The sequence below is a fragment of the Pseudorca crassidens genome, chromosome 21 (assembly GCF_039906515.1).
Source record: "Pseudorca crassidens isolate mPseCra1 chromosome 21, mPseCra1.hap1, whole genome shotgun sequence".
NCBI classification, from domain to species: Eukaryota; Metazoa; Chordata; class Mammalia; order Artiodactyla; family Delphinidae; genus Pseudorca; species Pseudorca crassidens.
Genome location: NC_090316.1, coordinates 17300281 through 17318226, shown reverse-complemented (window position 1 = coordinate 17318226; position 17946 = coordinate 17300281). Strand labels below are relative to the sequence as shown.

At 38.6% G+C, this 17946-nt stretch overlaps 1 protein-coding gene across 8 annotated transcripts in view; it reads left to right on the top strand.

Annotated features, from left to right (window-relative positions):
- DLC1 (DLC1 Rho GTPase activating protein) overlaps positions 1–17946 on the top strand; it is a 401992-nt gene that overhangs the window by 213804 nt on the left and 170242 nt on the right. Inside the window, exon 6 of one of the 8 annotated variants that reach the window (XM_067721880.1) lies at positions 16110–16150. The exons of 6 other annotated variants lie outside the window; for them this stretch is intronic. In XM_067721880.1, coding sequence (XP_067577981.1) covers positions 16110–16135 — 26 coding nt within the window. In that variant the 3' untranslated portion in view covers positions 16136–16150. Of the gene's footprint in view, positions 1–11678; positions 11872–16109; positions 16151–17946 lie in introns of those variants that run through there. One more of the 8 variants, XM_067721871.1, reaches the window with a different exon arrangement.

Here is a 17946-nt window from a genome sequence, read left to right as displayed (position 1 = left end):
CTGGGAACAGGTGATGTCGATATATCTTGCTTTTCCTGCCTCTTCTGTTTAGTTGGCTCAGGATTTCCTTGTTCTAGACCTTGAGGACACATCCCTTGAGAATGCCTCCAGGCTGCTGGGCAAGATGAGTAGCAACAGCTAAGTGGTAAGAAAGTCAGGAGATTCTAGACATTCAGCTGAGAGAGGTCACCTGGGCTGGAGTGATCCAGAAAGGATCTGGGGAACAGAAAGCTGTGAAAAACTGGAAAGGACGATCTGAGCCATTCTAGGCAAGGAAAATGGTATTGGCAAAGTTAGGCTAGTGGGAATGCACAAGGCACCGTGATGCAATGGTGCAGCCCAGCCAGCAGGAGCACGGAGTTTGTGTTTGGAAGGAGAGAAGATTGGAAAAATGGGATGAGTCCAGACTCCAACAGGCCTCAGAGAGTAATTATAATTTTCACTAAGAATAGTCAATCTTTTAAAATTAATCAGTGGTATTAACCCAGCTGCAAAGATCTAGACATCCTTATTCTTAACTCTTTATTAAGCAGTTTAGAAAAAGAGACAGAAATGGTTTTCAGTGATGAGCTACAATACCAGAAACCCATTAGATAGCAACTGTAGTCACTATTGAAGAGGACTTTTAATATGTATACATCACAGTGGATTTAGTGAAGAGGTTAGAAAAAAGTCAGAAGATTTTGAATTATGTTTTTGTTTTGATGATACACTTTTGAAACTTGGATTCTGCTTTATTATAATTCGACCATTGCTCATGATAATAAATAACAAGTGACACCATTAAGATAAAAAAGAGATAACATATGAATTTAGAGAACTAAAGAAAAGAGCTGCTTCTAAAGATTTTAGAGCAAATCATCCTCCTAAGAAACGCTAACCATTTCTTAAAAACTAGCTAGATTAAAAGGAGGCTTACTTTAAAACAATCATATTTTACACTAACTGACAAAATCGCCTGATCTGTTTCCTACCATCATCCATCCTCTGTTTTTCTTCAAATATTTCAGTTTTGGATGTTCTTGCATCACCGATGATCTATAGTCTTGGTGGTAGACATGAACCACTTACTGTGCGTGAAATTTCCAAAGGCAAAAAATACTTCCATTTCCTTTAATGTTTTTTTTCAATTTCCAATTTGAGATATTAACAATTCTTCCCATGTTGCTTTATTTGTAAGCAACAAATAGCAAGAAATGTGCAAATACTGACAATTGTTTAATTCAGCGGCTGATTAAACACTTCACAAAACAGTGTTTTACTTTTTCTCTCTATGTAGATACAAGATAGCTGAAGTATCACCCCCTTGAAATACTCAAGCAATCATTTTCTCTAGATGTGTTATACATACATTTAGAGCAGGGTTCCCTAAACTATTTATGGTGACCAACTGTTTTTCAATCTCTCATGGACACATATCATTTCAAAATATAATGAAAAAAAGAGTGCTAGAAAAATAAAATTGGGGGGAAAACACAAAACAGAAAAAAATAGAAGCCAAAGTATGTTATCATTAGATTCAACAGACATAGAATTACTCTGTCAAACTACTTCAGCTGTTTCTAAATGCTTCCTCTTTATTTCTGTGCTGATCTCTGACCATCTGTCCAGACCCTGACCGTCTGAACAGATGGTCAGAGATGGCCACACATTGTGGCCACTGGCCACACATTGAATAGTCTCAGAGACCAAGAAGCCCAAGGCAACAATGAGTGTGAGGGAAAGTTAGGGTCAGAACTTCCCTAGTCTCCAATTCATGTTTAGGGAAGCAGTGCAGAAGAAGAACTTGCTAAAAACTCCACTGCCCTTCACCATCTTCTTTTTTTCCTTCAGTGGGGATCAGCTCAACCTTCACTTCAGATGCCCTTTTTCAGTGAAGTTTGCACACTGTCATTTCCTGTACCGCTTAATTTATGCAAATGATTGCTAATGTTCATCTCCCCTAATTCTACCATTTTTTTTCTCAAGGCTTTTCTTTTTTACTTTCTTCTTCTGACTTGTCTTTCTTTAGCTTTTTGTAAGCCAGTCAGAAGAGTAAGAGTTTCACTTTTTTCCTTTTTTCTCTCTTCTTGTTTAAAATGTTCAAGAAGAGATTTTTGGCTTATTTTTTATCAGGAAGAAACCATATGTTCTTTTGCTGACATTGTTAGAAAAATGCCTGTTCACTTAAATAAGCATTTTTAAAAGTTCCATTAGGTACGCTGAAAAGGAATATATGGCCACACAATTAGGATATATTATATCCTAATATAATAGTGCAATTCAATAATAAACTATCATTATTGAGTTGAAATGTTTTTATTGTTTTGGTTACTAACATGCCAATACTAATAACACTGCATGAAATGATACTAATAACTATTCATAGAATAAGCCTTTCATGATACTATTCAAATCCATTTTATTATTGATCACATCTGAAGTGCCTTATTATAATTCTCTTATATAATTTGATCTAATAACACAGCACTGGGAATGTCATTTCTGTATGTACATACTCCAAGACAGTGATCATTCTCTAAGCAGCAATTCCGTACCCACCTCTCTGTGAAGGCGTGTATCTGATTTTCAGAGAATTCAGAGTTCTGATGATTTGCTTTTGTCAGAGAATTTTCAGCAAGATCAAAATTTGAATACTGAGTTTCTATTTCCCAATTCTATCACCTCCATATGTTCTGCAAAACGCTTGTTCACAAAATCCACTGATTTTTTTTCAGTTGGATGGTTTCTTTTTTGCTCTTTTTGATTTGTAGAAGCGCTTTATTTATTATAGAGAGTAATACTCTATTGGTTACTTATGTTGCAACTATTTTCCTGTTTTCCAATTTGCTTTTTTTCATTACCCTCAAAAAATCCCTCAGGTACTTTATTGCATATCTCACCCCGCCTTCACCCCCATTCCTAAACTCTGGCAAGCCCATCTCTGTCACTATAGTCATGCCTTTTGTAGAATTACCTATAAATGGAAAAAGGTGCTATATATATTCTCATACAAGTATTGTGTAAACACATGTTACTATTTCTCTTGTGTTATACCCAGAAGGGGAGTTAGTTGGTAAGGGCATATTTAACTTTATAAAATACTTCCAAACTATTTCCAAATTGGTTAAACCATTTTATATTCCCACCAGCAATGAAGAAAAATTCCAGCCGCCCCATATCCTCTCCAATACTGTACTTGGTATGGTTAGTCTTTTTAATTTTAATGTGTAGTGGTATTTCAATATGATTTTAATTTTCATTCCCCTAATGACTAATGAAGTCAGTCATCTTTTCATGTACTTACTGGCTATTCATATATCTGCTTTTATAAAGTGTCATTTCAAAACTTTTGCCCCTTTGTTAAAGTCTGGTTATTTGCCATTTTGTTATTGAATCATAAGGGTCCATTATATATTCCGAAAACAAATTCTTTATTAGATGTGTTTTGCAAATATTTCCTCCCAGCCAGTGGCTTGACTTTTTCTCTTCTTTGCAGTGTTTTTAAAAGAACAGAGGTTTTTGTTCCATTTTGTTCTCTCTCTCTCTCTCTCTCTCTTTTTTTTTTAATGATTCATGCTTATTGAGGCCTAAGAAAGCTTTGTCTAACTTAAAGTCACAAAATTTCTTCTACAAGTCTTAGAGTTTTACTCTTCATATTTAGATCTCTGGCTCATGGTCCATTTAGAGTTAATGTTTAAGGTGTGAGGTAAAGGTGGAGGTTTATTTTTTCCCATATGGTTACCCAGTTGTCCCAACAACATTATTGAAAGAGATTATCCTACCCCATTGTCTTCCTTGGCTTTTTATAAAAAATCAACTGAACATGTGGTATGGACCTATTTCTGGAATCTTTATTTTGTTCCATTGGTCTATATGTCTGTCCTTAAATCAGTATCACCCTTCCTTGATTACTGTCAATTTATAGTAAGTCTTGAAATCAAGTAGTGTAAATCCTCCAAAATTGCTCTTCTTTTTCAAAATCTTTTTGGTTCATTTAGGCCCTTTGTATTTCCAAATAAATTTTAGAATCAACTTCTCAAGTTAAAAAAAAAGAACCTTATGGAACTTTGATTGATTCTGTGTTGAATCTATAGATGATTACAGAGAGAAATGATACCCTAACAATGTTGAATCTTCAAATTCATGAACATGGTATATCTCTCTATTTATTTAGGTCTTTAGTTTCTCTCAGCAATGTTTTATAGCATTTAGTGTACAAGTTTTTGTATACATATTTGTTAAATCTACCTCTAAGTATTTCATATTTTTTAATATCATAAATGATATTTATTTTAATTACAATTGTTCATTGCTAGTATATGGAAATACAATTGATTATTGTATATTGACCTTGACTCTTGTGACCTTGTTAAACTTACCTTTTATTTCTAGTTAATCCAACTAGAGATTAATCCATTTTACTGATCTTTTCAAAGAAACAGATTTGATCTTCCCCATTGTTTATCCATTTTCCATTTCCATGATTTCTGCTTTTATCTTTATTATTTCCTTTCTTCTGCTGGCAGATCCAGAGGAGCCATTTTTCTGCCACTAATTTAGCCCCACTACTGAGGCATGACTCTTTTGGGGATTTCACCCAGTGCCCCAGATTACACAAGGTCTCTTCATGCCAGCTGGTGGGAACAGAAACTAATCCTAGCCTTGTGTGACCAGGAAGTTATCTGCCTACTGACTTCCAATACCTCTTTCCTCGGCTTGGGAGAATTCCTTCTTACACCTGTGCCAATCAGTATTCAGTCAAAGCTTTGGGGAGATCCCCCTGCAGATCTGCAGAGCTCACTCCCTATGCCGCTCCCTTTGACCTGCAAATTCTAGCTGCCTCAGTCTCCATGAACTCTGATCTTTTTCACCTCAAGACTGCCAGGTTATGTTTGGTTTTCCTGTTTCTACTCTGTGGCCCAGAAACTTCTCCCAGGCAGTAGGTTGGGGCAGTATAGCTCATCTATTTGTTTTTTTTTAACCTTCTTTCAGAGATTACAGTCCTGCATTACCTATTTTACATTTTCTGAAAAACAGTGTTTTGTATTTGTGTGTGTGTGTGTGTGTGTGTGTGTGTGTTGTGTTTATGAGCAGGATCCCTTCATGGACAAAAGCTAAGTCAAACTGTAAAAGAGTTTTTTTACAAAAACATTCAAGCCTGTTAGTATTGGCAGTGTTTTGGGTCTTGTCACAATATATGACATTTATTGGAAGGGTGTAATCAATAGGTTATATTAACATAGACAAATATTTGGATTCCTATTTCATCTGACTTTGAAATTATGCCTGAATGTATATGCTTGATATACCATTCAGCCATCATCCAAAATTGCTTTTGATTTTATTATTAGTGTAGCATGTTATTTGAGGTTATTGTTGATTGTTATAATCCAGAGGATAATCCTATCTGGCATTCTTTACCGAGATTTGTGACAGTGGACTTACATAAAGGTAAAATAAAACATTTGAATATTTTATTTATTTCTCAGAAGGAAGTCTTATAATTCAGAATCAGCAAGAGGTTATTTTTTTTTGTCCCAATCTCAATAAAAATATACATAAAATAGCTAGTATGAATTGAAATTAATACAACTTAAAAGCAATTCAAGTAGTCATAATATACTTCTGAGTAAGCAGAGAAATCACTGTAATTCTATGTCATAATGCTAGACTCCTTTAATTAATAACATACTGGAATTTTACACTGAAGAATGAAGGATAGGAAACTAAAAGGATAAAAGGAAGAATTTTAAATTAAAAGAAAATGAAGAATAAGAAAAAGGAAATCATTTTCTCTGAGGTTTTTACTGTACCTAAAATTTATGGTACCATTATTCCTATTCTTTTATAAGGAAATATAAATTATAGATGCATTATTTCTTTAGTCTTAGTATTGGTGAGGCATCCTTGTTTTTTCTATAGAAATTAAAAATATTTTAACCTTCTGAAATCATAACATAGAAGAAAATCTGAAATTATTACATTAAAAAAATTCTGGGAACATCATTACTTCCTCTTCCTATTCTCTAGTATCTTTTATTTCCTGTCTCTTTGCCAAAAATTCCAGTATAGAAAATGAGTCAACTACAGAAAATAAAAAAGAAATAATTGAGAAAGGAGTAAACCAAAATAAACAAATGAACAATTCCAAAGAAATATATTCAAAGCCACTTGAAAATAGCTTGAGGAAAGGATAAAAATGGGCAATTAATTTACTAATAGTTAAGATTCTGTTGAGGTAATTTTTAGAAGTGGAATGAGACCATCTAGCCCAGTAGAATTATTTAACCTTTTTGTTCCACTTCAATAGGAGAGGCCTTATCCTGTGTGAGTCTGATATTCACCAGTTCCATCTTCTGCTCTGGGCCAGAATCAGTGAACTAGTCAATCCCCTCTTTAGCAGTTGTGAAAATGCTGTCTCAAGATCACAAAGCCGTCAAGGGGCAGGACTGAAATGAAGCCTGTTTCTATCTTAGTCTGTTTTGGCTGATTTAACAGAATGCCATAGACTGAGTGGCTTATAAACAACAGAAATTTATTTCTCAGTCTGGAGGCTGGGAAGTCCAAGATCAAGGTGCAAACAGATTCAGTGTCTGGTGAGGGCTGACTGCCTGGTTCATAGACACCATCTTCTTGCCGAGCCCTCACATGGCAGAAGGGATAAGAGAGCTCTCTGGGGTCTCTTGTATAAGGGCACTAATCCCATTAATGAGGACTCCACCCTCATGACCCCATCACCTTCTAAAAGCTCTACCGTCTAATGCCATCATATTGGGGATTAGGTTTCAACATATGGATTTGTGAGGGGGGACACAAACATTTAGTCAATAGCAGTTTCCTTTCTCACAAGCAAGGTGAATTTTCTCAGCCCAGGTGAACTTTGTTTCAGAAAGTATAGATAGTAATGAGATTCCATAGTTGAAAAGGAAATAAAGTATTGTTGCATCAGTCAAGAAGAAAAGGAAGTCTTTCTCTCTTTCCTTATATTCACTTCCTGTTCTATTACACCCTTTCCTCTTCTACATTTATTCAACACTATGCCCCAAACAAGTTGATTTTACTCTGAAAGATAGTGTGATATGGTATATATCAGTAGTTGCAGAGAAACAGTCTCTGAACTTCTTTGATCACTAACTCCCGTCAGTAAAACTTTCTGAGCATATACACTTATTTATAAATTAGATCATAAATCACTATACTTATATCCTTTGCACATTTTACAAAAATAGAAATATTTAAATAACTATATACATAGATACAGATTCTAAGATTTTCTTCCTGCCTTCTAAGGAGGATTTTGTCTGCCCCCAGGTCAGAGATCACCAATTTGAAGAAAATTGTCATTGTGGTCTATTGGTCTATCAAGCATAAATAGATACCTAATAGTGTACACAACCTTGACTTGAGCCCTTTGAGAACATTTGAGTTTGTCACAAAAGAGATTCTCAACGAATTCAGTGTAACCCTTAGGGTCCCAAATGCAGAAGCAATTAAGAAATAAAGTTGCCAGAGCAAGTGTACTAATGATGGTCATGCTAACTAAACAAATTTCAAAGTGAAACAGTCATTGGCAGCATGTAATCTACATGCTAGATGTTGTTCACTGGGGCAAACAGAAACCATTTACACCTTCCCCAGAATTTCAGAAGCTTCATATTATGAATTCTCCTTGTCATGGGCTTCTGGATACCTACCTAATGGAAGAGAACTCCCTTTGTGGAGTTACAGCCCTTGAGGCCAACCTGTAGGGCCAGGGTAGACACTGTCATTCACTAAACCAGCTGTCCTGTTGCAGGGGCTGGATCACTCACAGGACTTAACCAAATGGAGTTTTAGTAATTTCCTTCCTGCACCAAAGACCTAGATCCATGCATGGCAGTGACTCTAAATAAACATTCCATTTCCCTTCATTATTCACATTGTTTTGAAGGAACCTACCAGAACTTCAGGTAATCCTAAATGTTGTAACTGCTCCAAAGAAGGCATAAATAAGTTACATCAGCAAATGAGAGTGGTCATAAGGCCCAAGTGGATTTATGTTATACGGGCTTGGAAAAGAAGATGTCCCTGTCATTAGATCGAAGCACACAGTGCCTAGAAACACTATAAAATTAAAAGTTTTGTTTGCAGTAAGAAGATGAAATTTATAAATTAGACAAAATTAGATAAAATCTGTAATACATTACCAAAGTGGGATGATCTTCTTAGATGGACAATACTAGAGATGTACTTAAGCCAGAATCTCTAGCTTAGTATACTGACAAGAATCTCTGCTCTCCAGGGATCTAGAAGAGTTTGCAAAGCTTCCCCAGGTCAGAGGGCAGCTCCACCAATGGCTGAAACTAGCCCTTTATCACAAAAAGAAGGCTCTGAAAAGCAATCAGAGCATAATGTTGCTATTCTGACTGCTCTTAAAATTCCCAGTGGGATCTTGAAAAACACCAAATGACTTCTCATATTCCCACTCCTCCCATCTGCCAAGCTGAGACCGACACTAATTATCACATACTATCTTCACTTCTCACAGTTACAGGAGATTTGGATTATCTCAAATTTGTAGAAATAAAACTTGGGGAGTTATTCTATAAACAGTGAATTCTGAAAAGCACTTTTTCTGTGTGGAACATTTCTAACAGCCAATAAATGCAGACAGAAAACAGAAATAAAAATAATTTAAAATTGGCTGTCTATTAGAATGGTTTTTACACTATACCCATGATATGTGGCCAAGATTCATCCATAAGGACTTGAAATAGCCTCACAATGAAATTTGGATTTAATGAGTTTTTAGAAATGAGGGACCAAGTTGCCAGCCCCACTTTGGGCTATGGTTAAATCAATAATGAAAGCCCACCTTGCTGGAAAACATTTAGCTGTGTTCCTCCTCTCCAATCATCGATCGATAAATGTTACATTTATGTTGGTAAGTTTCCTTTTTTAAAAGACATAAAAACCTTTCAGATAGCTTAGGTCATTCTACCTAATGGAACTTGTACTTAGGATAAGTAGATTTTTTTCCAAGAAGCAAAGTACTAGGAGTATTGTCCTGGAAAGCGAGTGCTGCAGAGGAGAAGGAGGGTCATTTGGGAACACTTTGGAGCTCAGACTTGAATGCTCCATCCTTAGACAGTATGTGTTGACTTGATTGTCTTGGTTCTCTTGACTCATTGCCCTTGAGTTTCCATAGCTAGCATCACCTAAAGCTCATCTGAAGCTCAGGCTTCTTCCTCTACACCATGGGTCCAGCGGTGATTTTATTTGGGTAAGATTATGGAGCTTTGGCCCATAGCTTAGTATCAACTGAGCCTGGATAGTTTTAATGAGTCATTACCATCACTATCATTCATTTCTGACCATTCAAATTGATTGGGGGGCTAATGAGCTTTGGATGCAGACAGTTCTGGGTATGAATCCTGGATCTGCCAATTACTATCTGACCTTTTCTCTCTGTGCTTCAGTTTCCTCGTCTCTAAAGTGGAGATAGCAACACCGATAGTGGTCTGTATAACAACAATAGTGGTCTATATACATGAGTCTATAGCCAGTGCTAGAAGAGTTTGTGGTACATCATAGGTGCTCAGTAAATGCTATTTCCCCTTTATTGCTCTCCCTTCCTTTCTGCGTTTGGGTATAGAAAATCTTTGTGCCATTACAGTCAGTCACTTTGCATGACTCAGACAATCAGTTGTTGATATCGGTGCTCGGAATGACTGTATGCCCCTGACTCTGTCATAGTTCTAGAAATTCAGGTGAAGTCAGTGCCTAAGACGATTTAGGAATCCGGGCTACCTTTTCCTTCTTTGTGCTCCTTTGCACATGCTTCGATCATAGAACAAATCACACTATTTTGAAATTATTTGTGGCCAATGTGATTCTTCCTCCTCAGAGACAGAGCCAGTGTCTTATTCATCCTCAACATCCCCATGCCTAACACAGTGTGTGGTTCGCTGCTAGTGCTATGGTTGCCTCATGCTGCTCCTCTGCAAAAGGGGTCCACATAGACCTGTCCTGGTCCATGTGACCAGGAAATGAGTCAACCTGCTTCAAGGTACCCAGACTTCTTTGAAGGAGAAACACACACACACACACACACACACACACACACACACACACACACACACACACACACAGACTTTGGGTACTTCGCTTTAAAATGGACCCGGGTATTAGGCAGTCAGATTTTTTGAGATTTTATGGAGAATTTTCCCTTGGGATTGGCTTCCACAGGCACAGAGGTCTACACGCCTCAGCAGCTGGTACTTATTGCCTCCTAATCTATGTCCAGCCCAATAATAAGGCAGAGAAGTAAGTATCTACCAGAAGCACGTTGGTAGAGCATGAACAATCTGGAAACAATACAGTTTAGGACACATGGGTTACTAATAAGCAGTGGTACTAGTGTTAGTTGTAACTCATGAGCACAATTGCACTAATTTAATCATCATCCTTTGAATAATTCAGCTGTCAAAGTTGATGGGAAAGAGGATGCACGCTGTGAAAATTTGGAGACTGAAAGATGATTTCATGTATAAAAATAATTATGATAATCATTAGCATTTGCGTGGTGCCGCAATGCTTATGAAGTGCTTTTACAGCATTATGTAATTTTGCAAAGGTGACGAACTAGCCCTTAGATACTATCTGATGCCATAATTAAGCCTCCATGCCAAACACTGAAAATTATAATATTGGATTTAGGGGACAATAAAAAAAAAGAGAGGATTATTAATGCATTGAAAGGTAAAAAATCAGCCAAATTCATTGGCAGAGAAATTGATTCATTTGGCATTTTGGAAACTCAAGAACATATCTTGTAAAAGAAGCAGTAGGCCAATATTTTGATTTCATGGTGCTTGGCACTACTTAGTTTTTAAATTCTTTTGGGCAGAATTTTTGATGTGCAATTATAACGATGAAGTTTGCTTACTGGGAACCAAAAGATTCACAAAATCAGGGACATTTGATCCTTATTTAGAATTATCTGATGAAACCACTGAATGTAAGTAGAAGCATAGTTAGAGGGGAATTACGAGGAGCTGATCAATATTAAGTTTAAAACTCAGGTGTCTGCTTCCTAGCCGGAATCCAGACCGATGTGAAGAACGTTCATTACAGCCTATCTCCTTACCACAAACACGACTAAAGGTTGGACTTTGTCCCGTAAACAGCCCAATCTGAAAACACAAGTGAGTTGATAAAACATAAATGTGAGTGAGACTTATCCTTGAGAATGGAAGAGAACCCTACCTGCCACCCCTCCTCCCCCTCCCTCCCTTTTCTGCCTCCTGCCCGGCCTTTCCTTCAAAACTGCAAGGGGACCTGGCTTGCCAGGGCAGGGGGACACGTTATTGACCAGAGCATCAGCCGAGCTCTACCAAGTCAAGTAACTGGATTACACAGGAAGCGAGAAACATCTAGACAGCCACGAAGGCAGCTCGAGAGCTGCGCGAGGGTGTCGTGGGCTCATTTGTAAGCCTTTCCAGATGTGGCTGCCGCGCGGGCCTGGCGGCCGGCCAGGCGACCGCCTGCAGTCGGCGTTCCCTCGGCAGCTGCGCGAGCCCAGCCGCAATGCCGGGCTCCTGAGGGCGCAGGGCTCGCGCGCGGCTCGCTCGCCCCCGGGCCCGGCGCGCACGCAGCCCGGCCGCCTGGCACGGCGACAGCCCGCAGCCGGGGAGGGACCTCCGCAGGAGCGGCCCCGAGGGATGGTCGCTGCGCCAAGGCTGCGCTGAAGTCCTCTGCAGCTGCGACGGATGGGGGACCCCGAGGCCAACGTGATGGCGCGGCGCCTGAGAGCCCCTCTCCGGAGGTCCTTCAGTGATCACATCCGAGACTCCACGGCCAGAGCCCTGGATGTCATTTGGAAAAACACTCGAGACAGACGGCTGGCAGGTGAGGGGTGAAGGGTGGAGGGTGAGGACGAGAGGTTTGAAAAGCAAAACAATGAAATACACAGGCACAGTTATTAACTCGAATAATTCATGATCTCATCAGCTGGATAAAGTTCATCACTGTCATGGCAATGATTTCAATCTCCCTTGTTCTGGGGCTTAACGTTTCTGGAGTGGGTTTGTTTTTTGTTTTTGTTTTCGTTTTTTAACTCCAATGCCTCTCTGATTTCTGGTCTTGTTATTTCTAGATAAGGTTTTATGAGAGGTTTTGTGGGGTTTTGTTTTTTTTTTTAACCTTGAAAAGAAAAGCAAGGTCCTTTGAAATGTCAGGAAATCAGTGGTGATGAACACCACCAGGCAAAATCACCGAGGTCTGTTCGGCTGGTGAGGGTCGGCTGTGGAGCTTGTCTGGCGGAGGTGGCCTGGCGCGAGCAGGAGAGGGGCCTGGGAGGCTGAGTGGCAGGGGAGTAATGTGCCCTGCCTGGTGAAAGCCTGCTGGTATTTCCTCTGGCAGCCCGGGGCTGCTCTGAGGTCCGAGAGGGTGTCAGGTATGCTAGAGGCAGGCGTTTGAAATATAATAAAACATAAATACAGTGTGCAGTTCAAACATTCTAGGGCTCATGTGACAGCCACCAAATGGCAGACCGTTTGAAAGGGTACATTAAGGAAAAGGGAACTTCTGCTTGATTCTGGTATTAAGAATATTCATAAATTGATTAAAAGAATAGCATCCCGCAATAAAAAAAAAAATCCTCTCCGAATCCAGGGAAGGTACCCCAGTAGTGTTTAATGGCTCCTTGTTTGGTAAGTCTGTATACTTACGTCATTTGCATAGATGGGTCAAAGATTGTGTTTTCTTAACCTTCTTGGTTAATCCAGTTGTTTTTCCATATATTGAATGAAGTTCTGAATGGTTAAAAGTATTAGATGTGGCCTCCAAGTGTCAGTCCAGATTTCCGTGCTGTGTGTTCTTGATAAAAGGCCATTTGACTTAAACCTAATTGTCCTGACATTACTTGAAGAGGTGAAAGTTAAGATTTGTGATTGTGATAAAGCAGGTTAGGAAGATAACATATCTTTGTAGGCTATAAATTTGTCCCAAATGCTCATGAATATCTTTCTCCTTCTTAAACTAAACCCTATTGCCCAGGACTGGGAGAGAGTAAACAATGTCAAGCCTACCATAAGGTAGGGAAGAGAGTAAACTATTTTAAATTTAATCATTTTATTATAGCTTTAGAGTAAAATGTGATACCTTAAAGAAATCCAACTTTACAATAAGTGGGTTTTAAGGTAGATTTAAGGGATAGCAATTTCCAGTTGGCCAGAGGAAGTTTAAGACATAAGATATGAGAGTATAAAATTCATGACTGTAATTGGTTGAGCCTTGGACAAAAAATAAAAATTGTTGCTTCATTGTTGTTTTTCTTGATAAATCCATCGTCCCAAATGGAAAGAATCCACAAATAATGCCTTATTAAAGATAACACAAAAATATCTTATTGTAGCTTGGTGTTTTGATTTGAGACTAAGGTTGATTCAGTCTTGCTTCCCAGACCTCCTCTTAAATTTTCATAAATGAAGAGCTTTTGACAGCTGTTGACCTCTTTAAAAAAAAAAGATACTATCCCTGGAAAGTTGCTGTCTCTGCCTAGTCAGTTATCTGTTATATATTGAGGATCTGTATGGAGTCCAAAATATAGCACTGAATGAAGAGCACTTAGAGAAAAATAGTTACTTTTTACATGTGATGAAAAATTAAACATTTCCCCAGCTCTAACAGCAAGTAGGACTTTTGCTTCAGGTCCACTGAAGGAAGAAATTCTTTGTATTTCCAGGTTTCTCTAAGACAAATATGACCTCTTTGGTGATTCACACAGTAGAATATCCAGACATGATACTTGAAAAGAAAGGACTTTGGCTACCACAACTGCCTCTGATTACTGGGGACTTGGACTCTTTCTGTGTTCTCTCTTATCCTAGGCTCATAGCTCAATCAAGTGGAGACCCATCTGGTGCACATCCAGACCTCAAGACAACTTACTTCTATCCTTTCCCTCAAACTTCTCCTCTGCACCCCACCCTCTCACTGGACAAAGGCTAAGTATTAGCTGTTAATTATCCACAAAAAGCCACTTCTCTAAACATCAGATCCAATCTTTATTTTACATCACACCACTTTGCCCTCTCTTGCAGAATGGAGAGCAGTAGAAAGTCCAAACCTCCTGCTGCTCTTATGTTGTGAAATTAATGAGATGACAGGTAAAACATGTTTGGAAGCCTCTGGAGGGAAATACTTCTGTTAATAGTACCTGGAATGTTGTTTCCATGATGATTGTTACCTTGATGACTTTCACCAAGTTTCTCAAAAACTAACCTGAGATTTCAGTTACTTTCAGAGGTTTTACCTGACTGGACTGTTTGGCCATGGGACAAAGTTTTGTTTCCTTGTTAGGTATTTTCTCTCTCAATCAGTTTACCTCTCTATTTTTCTCTGTCTCTCTCTCTTTCACACACACACACACACACACACACACACACACACACCCCTACATAACTTAGAAGTTCCCAGTTCTTCTACCCCAAATTGTGTTATGTACGCAAACCATCATTTACCTCTGCCTGCCTTAAACTTCCTTATGTATAAAACAAGGATTCCGTCTGTTATTTTTAAGGATTCACAGCCTTATATAAACAAAATACAGAATTGCTGCTAGGGAAAGGCCTTCTAGTCATGAGGAGTGATGGAACAGACTGTCTTAATTGCATCTTCCTTTATATGTAATTGTTATGTTCTGCCTACCCACAGCCCACAGGGGTTCTCTTACTCCTGTTCCCTCTGCAACCATTATTCCTAAAAGCATAGGATGGCACTGTGTTTTCAGGCAATAAGAACTTTGAGGTTAACAGTGGGTGACAGATGGGGCCGACAACCATCCTCTGGGCAAACTGTGCGTCTTTCTTACATGTCTGCTGTGTCCTTGCCACTCCTTCCCTTGGGCACAAGGACATCTTGGTTCCAGGGAGCATTTTATTCCTGAAAACCTGTCACCCCTTAATCCTTTCATATAGGACTTCTTCACCTTTTTTGTGCCAATGGATCTCTTTAGCATTCTGGTGAAGCATATGAACCACTTCTCAGAAAAGTATTTTTAATATATAAATAAAAGATATAGAGTTATAGCAGAAACCAATTAGAATGAAATATAGTGATCAAGGTGTTCAAACCCAAATTTTCTGATATGGCGATATAAGATGAATGAATTCTGTAACAGGATAATGTGTTCAAAATATAGGGAAGTAAATGTAAATTTGATGTTTTTTAAAGATAGCAGCGTGAAGATTGTTACTGCAGCTATAATTAATAGCATTAAACTGAAAGTCATCTTTGATTCATCTCCTTGTCACCAACCATTATAGTAGAGAGGAAATCCTCGGGAACAACATCCATATCTAGGGGACCAACATGCAAATCTTCAGCTTTCCTGTTTAGGGGCCGGCAGCATCCCATGAACATCTGTGGAGAGAAAAACTGCAGTCATGTATGTTCTGGAATGGGTTTGACAGCTACCATAACTGTGGAGGAGAGATGAATGTAAATGAGATTTTGTGATATCTGCAACAAGTGTAATGTGATTTGGAAAAGTCGAATTTCTATTGGTAACAAAGTCACAGGACAGCTAGTACCATTGTGTGTGCAGGGACGGCAGTTTGTCAGCATTCATAATTGGAAGAAATGCTACCTTTCAATTAAAGTTTAGTGACAATAAAAATGTAATTTTTCCTCCTCCAAGTTCATGGACACCTTGAAATCTATCCATAGACCCTAAATTAAAAATCCCTGCTTAATACTTACTGTGGCTTTCAAATACTTATAGTCAAAAATTCTTATAGCCTGAGATGCTGGGCTGTCTTACATGAGATGGCTGGAATTCTTTGGTGTATATTTGACAAAGCTCCACAAACAGGTTTGGACTGATGCACCAATAGGACTGCCTCTAAGGAAAAAGAAAAGAAACTAAAATTCAGATGAGAAAGACAGAGAGAGACTGAAAGTAAGGCAAAAGCCAGAAGACATATGTCGCTTTCATCAATTTGGAAAGTGGAATGAATAAATAAACCAAAAAGAAATTATTAGTTCTTATTTAAAAACATCTAATAAGGTAAGAACAACTTCTATAGTGTTGTTTTTTAAAACACTGATTTTTAAAAAAGTATTCAATCTATTCTCTCTATTAGGGAAACATAAGGAGAAAAAAATCTAAACACCTCAACATGTTATGAACACATTTCACTAGTTCCATTGCTAAACGTTGAAGAGAAGGAAGAGAAACTGAATTGCCTATGAAGAAGTTAGGAAAATTTAGACCAGTCTCAATCCAGATGATATTCAATGGACATAAAATAAATGCTTCAAGTATATACGTTAGATTGGACCCTCCTCCCACCCCTGCTCCTGGGGGTATTTTGTTGGATGTTCAGCATCTTCTGTCTTTTGTGAAATAGATTTTTCCATTTCAGCTGACCAGGTCTCCAATTCACCAGCAAAAAGAATGCTTAACATACTGTGCAGTATATTGGCTCCGAATTCAGTAGGGCATCAAGAATTCTGGGCCATTTCCCATGACAGGCAACCACAAACACTGACTCCTGTGAACTGTTTTCTGCTCATTGGTTCACCATGAAAAGCAAGTAAGGGCAAATAGAATGCCTTTTAACCAAGAGTGATGTATGCCTCAAAATATGCAGGCTCCTCCAGTAAACAAAGACTTCTCTAGAAGAATGCAACGCGATAGAACATTTCGAAGGGCCTGAGAGACAGCCATTAATGATGCTTCATGAGACACGGTCACATTTCTGGAGGGTGGATATGAGCATGTATTAAATTAGATGTGACTGTTTCAATAAAAAGAGAAGCATGTTGTTGTTGAGGCCAGCTTTGATGAGAGGAAATATACTATAGTGGCTGAGAGAGCTGGCTGTGACATCAGACTGCCTGGGTTTGAATCCTGGTTCTTGTACTGGGTAACTTTGGGCAGGTCTGTTCCTCACCAATATAAAAAGGATGAAAATAGTACCTGTGTCATGAAATTATTTTAAGGACCATATGAGCTACTATGCAAAGTACTCAGAAAAGTCATTGGCGAAAGTAAACCCTCCATCAGTTTTGGTTGGTCTGACTTCTCTTTTCCTTATGCTCTGCTTGCAAGGAAGCTTCACCACTATAGTGTGACATTCCTATAACTTGCCTAAGCCTTTTGGGCAAAAGTAGTTCAACAAGTCCAAAAAAATGAAAAGAAAAGGTAACATTTCAATGGAAATGGGATTTACTTCTGTACCTGCGGGGCAAAACAAAGAAGAATCTAATGAAGGTGACTTTTGTGCAGACCGTGTTGAAATCCAAAATGAAGTGACTAGAGAATAACTGTTTTCGCACATTGATGAGGGAATCAGTCCTCGCATATGACTTTGTCAGGCTAGGTATACGATATCTGAGAGTCTTCCCAAGCGAGTTGGAACCTGCTTTGAAAATTGCTCTGTAGATGAAGGCAAACATGGGACAGAGCAGCGGTACCAGCAGGTGAGATTTCAAGCACGTGGCCCAGCTCTGGGATGGGAAGGAGTGTGTTCAACACCAAGGCTGCCACTTGAAGGGATATTTCGCACGCCTCTGTTTCTGGAGCAAAACTTCTGTCACTTTCTTCACTTAAAATCGTATGTAGGAACAGTCTGCATAGTTTGCCAAAGGTCACTATAATTACACAAATGGGATGTGTCCAAAGTCAAAGGCTTAATAGAACGGATATATTAGTCACAGGTCTGCCTAAGCATCAGAAGCTATATCATGAAGCCAAAACTGGATTTAAAAGAACATTCCACTGGAAGGTCTCTATTCCAGAGAAATGATTAAGGAGTAGATTGAAGTTAAGCTTGCCATTGTATGTGTTTTTCAATTTCTGGTTCCCGTCACTTAATAATAATCTGCCATTCTTGAAGAAAGAGGATGTGCTGTCCAGAAGGCATGTGCTGGAGCCGTTTATTTGTGATGATGATGGGTTTGCATTGATCCTTCTCT